The sequence below is a fragment of the Condylura cristata genome, unplaced genomic scaffold (assembly GCF_000260355.1).
Source record: "Condylura cristata isolate star-nosed mole 26May11 unplaced genomic scaffold, ConCri1.0 scaffold00022, whole genome shotgun sequence".
NCBI lineage: Eukaryota > Metazoa > Chordata > Mammalia > Eulipotyphla > Talpidae > Condylura > Condylura cristata.
Window position 1 is genome coordinate 36,291,176 of NW_004567123.1, and position 3,880 is coordinate 36,295,055.

General features: G+C 59.0%; 2 protein-coding genes across 2 annotated transcripts in view; one reads left to right on the forward strand and one right to left on the reverse strand.

The window, feature by feature from the left end:
• The window catches only part of SLMO2 (slowmo homolog 2 (Drosophila)), a 6,406-nt gene extending 2,526 nt beyond the window's left edge, over positions 1 to 3,880 (reverse strand). Inside the window, exons 1-2 of the mRNA XM_004687078.2 lie at positions 3,795 to 3,880; positions 612 to 780 (exon numbers count right to left, since the gene is read on the reverse strand). Of these exons, the coding sequence (XP_004687135.1) occupies positions 612 to 780; positions 3,795 to 3,826 (201 nt within the window). The 5' untranslated portion in view covers positions 3,827 to 3,880. The remainder of the gene's footprint in view (positions 1 to 611; positions 781 to 3,794) is intronic.
• Positions 14 to 598, forward strand: LOC105853968 (zinc transporter 1-like). The gene has a single exon (XM_012728457.1). The coding sequence runs from the start codon at positions 38 to 40 to the stop codon at positions 554 to 556; it is 519 nt and encodes a 172-aa protein (XP_012583911.1). The 5' UTR covers positions 14 to 37; the 3' UTR covers positions 557 to 598.

The following is a 3,880-nucleotide window of genomic DNA, read 5'->3' on the forward strand; positions in this document are numbered from 1 at the left end:
GGGGTGCTGGGGGCGCAACCGCGGCCGCCTGCTGTGCATGCTGCTGCTGACCTTCCTGTTCATGGTGCTCGAGGTGGTGGTCAGCCGGGTGACCGCGTCGCTCGCCATGCTGTCCGACTCGTTCCACATGCTGTCGGACGTGCTGGCGCTGCTGGTGGCGCTGGTGGCCGAGCGCTTCGCCCGGCGGACGCGCGCCACGCAGAAGAACACGTTCGGCTGGATCCGCGCCGAGGTGATGGGGGCGCTGGTGAACGCCATCTTCCTCACCGGGCTGTGCTTCGCCATCCTGCTCGAGGCCATCGAGCGCTTCCTCGAGCCGCACGAGATGCAGCAGCCCCTCGTCGTGCTGGGCGTCGGCCTGGCCGGGCTGCTGGTCAACGTGCTGGGGCTCTGCCTGTTCCACCACCACAGCGGCTTCGGCGGCCACGGCCACGGCCACGGCCACGGCGGCCCATGGGGCACGTCGCTTTCAAACCCGCCGTGGCGGCGAGGTGCTGGCACAGCACCTTCCTCAGGGTGGCCGAGCCCCAGGGCAACCCTCGCGCACGCCCAGTGACGCTTAGCGCGTGACCAGGCTGCGAGGGACGCGGGCGGCCGGTCTGGGCGCTCACCGACTTCACGACAGAAGGCAGGCCCCACTCGGTGCTCAGGAGCCTGTGGCTGTGCAGCTTCCCCGACGAGTCCACGTGCCTGTCCAGCACGTCCACCCCGACCACGCTGGGGTTCATGGGGTTCGGGTACTTCTGCATCGCGGCTGTGGTGACGGTCTCCCACGGGTGGCTGCGGGGAGCAAGAGCAGCGCCTCAAGCTGGGCCCCCTGTCCACCCCCGCAGGCGCCTCCCCCGCTGGCCAGGGAGCCACTGCCGAGGCGTGAGTCTGGGGCTCCCTCTGTCCACGGGCAACTGCCCGGCTCCCGGGCCACAAACCACAAAGAGCTACCTAAAACCCCATTCTGGAGAAACAAGCCGCGAGACGACACTGTTCTGGTTATTCTTCCGCACCCCCATTCCAGGGCGTGAGGGGCAGCAGGGTGCAGGGCCGCGGCGCCGCCAACCCCGACGCCTCAGAGGCCGGACGTGTGGCAGACGTGACACCGCGACACAGAGCGTGCTCTTGCTGCTGAGCCAGGCACGGCGGCCCGTCAGCCTCGGCCCAACAGCATTTCCCTGGGGCGCTCGCTCTGCTGCTTCAGGGCCGCCAACGGCGGCTGTCGGGTGTCAACGCTCACCCGCCGCGGGCCACTCGGCCACTCAGGGATCGGCCTCCGCCGCCGCACCCGTACACTGTGCCGTCTCCTCCGAAGGAAGAGCAAGACCTGGGCGCGCGTCAAGCTACGGGACTGAGAAACACACAGCGTGGCTTCCTCTCCATAAGCAACACGAGCAGACTGGAACCCACTTCAGCCTTTCAGAGAGCCGAGCCTGCCCCTTGGACAGAAAGGCCCACGGGCCCGCTGACCTTGTTTTCACTCTCCTGCATTATGTGAAGGAGCGTCTTCAGGATCAGAGCAGGCCCAGGGCTGCTGCCTCATCTAAAGAGCCGCCACCAGCAGCCCACCAAGGCCGGCCAAATATGACTGTTACCAAGGCGACTATCTAAAATGAAAATGGGTGAGCCTCCCCGTCGCCATCCAGGCACACACCACGGTGAGCTGACTCCTCCACTTCTCCCGCCGCCTCTAAAAAAAATGAGTGACTGCAGGCGGCAGGGTGGTTATGCAGGATGTATAAGTCCGCCTCCTCTTGCGCCAGGTCGAAGACGTGGACTGAGACTGCTCGTGAAACACGCAGCGCTCACACATCGCAAGGGCGCATGTCACAGCAATGACTCAACTGGGCTGACATCATTACGTGAAAGACCTACGCTGGAAGGCACTAAGAGATGGGACAGGGGCAGCTGGAGAACCTGGCGCTGGTGCCCTGACCCGTTTCTTCACCTACAAAACAAGGTGGGATCACTGGCAGCAACTATGTCTTACTGACGTACCCAAAGAGAACCAACCCACAGAACTAGGTCTGGCTTGGGGGCATCCCTACTCCTGGAAGGACTCAGTGTCGGGCTTCAAGTGGATGCCAACCCTGTGTTAGGCCCTTTGATGGAAGTGCCGAAAGATCAAAGATGGCAGGACACGGAATGAAGATGAAGATGCTGCTGCTAGAGACGATTCCTCAGGAAGGGGCACAAAAGGAAATGATAAGATTGAGAGGGGAGAGGGGCCTTCAATTTCAGGACCGCCTCCGTGAGGTCTGTGTAGAATTCAGATAAGACCTGAAAATAAAGATTCAGAGTATGAGAGACTGAAAGTAGAAGAGGTAGGTTTGGGTGCCATGAGTGTGTCTGATGGAAAAGTCCAGACACTTGGGGAAGAATCAGGACCAGGGCTGCTTCTCCCACAAGTGCAGCATTTACCTGAATGTCTACTGCCTGGGAGCACTGTCCCAGAGCTGTCATTAAATCTCAGCGAGGTCAGTGATGGAGAGAGAAACAAGGAAAGAATAAGAATCACTACTGAGATACAAGAGAAGGAGACCAACAGTGGAATTTCCTTGAACATGCACACTGAAGGTGCAAAAAATGGAGGGGGGAGAAGAAACTACAAAGAAAAGGCAGAGAGCATGACGTGGGGGCAAGGGAAACAAGAAAAGGTGCAGCGTGTCAGGGAAGTTCTAGGGAGGCACAATGTCAACAGCTTCCACGCAGCACTTAATCAAGAAGAGGACTGTGAAGAAACCTTCCATGATCCCAATGGCTGAAACGGAATAGTGAAGAATGTGACCGAGTCAAAGAACATCACAAACACTACAAATTTAGGATACCTCCCAGCCCCTCACCCCAGACTGTAAACATCCTTCCTCTGGGTCCATCATTCTATACTTCAGGGGGAATCTTCAAGTGTCTGAGTCACTGAGCACGTAAAAAGTTTTCAACTTATTTTAAAACTGCCCTTGGAAACACTTTATTAAAACATCAAATGGTTAAGTTAAAACACAGTACAAAGCTACTGAAGTTAAAACAGTGTGGCAGCAACAGCAAAATAGGTGGAAAAGAGCAGCTAGCTCAGAAATAGATGCAAATACAAATCATAACGTGTTCATTTCAAACCAACCGGAGATAGAGTACTGGGGGTAGGGTTGATTCATGTAGGCAAAGATGTAACCCTGCTTACATGTGAGGTTCTTTAGCATATGCCTGCCTGGGCCAGAAGGGTTTACTTGTCAATGACTAACTTAATTAAGACCTATTTTCTTTGCTAAAAGTTTCTCTGTCACACTGAGCCGTTAAATGAAGTGACGGCAAAGTAGACCTCACATGGGCAGGTCCCGAAGCTATCATCACCTGTCATACCTCAAGTGAAAATGGGTAACCCAAGGTCACACGCAGCTCACTGGGGTCAGGGCAGGTGCGGGACGCCAACCCAGCCTGTTTCAGCTCCGGAAGCTGCAGGGCAGGCTTGGCATCGCCGTCACCTGAGAGCGCCTGAAGTGCACATTCCTGCTTAAGACACCGCACCCTGGCCCCGGCAGCAGACTTGCCAAAGTCCAGGCCTTCGTCCTGGGCCTCCCACCCCACGACTGGGAGGTCCCGTGCCCTCTCCCCGGGGAGCCGGCCCCGAGGGGGCAGAGTCGGGGCTCCGGCCCCCGGGGTCGTGACCTTGGGACCCGTCTCCGGGGCCCCGTGGGGCTCAGCCGGCTCCCCACTAGGCCCGACGCCTGGAAGCTTCCTGAGGGGCGCCCGGCCCTGCGGCCCGCAGCTGCCCCGTGTCCCGGCCTCCCTGCCCCGCAGCCCGAACGTACTCAAAGACGTGCTCCGACGTCCAGATCTTCATGGTGCCGGCGGCCTGCGCGGCGCCCCGGCGGCGCTAGGGGACAAGCCGGCAAAG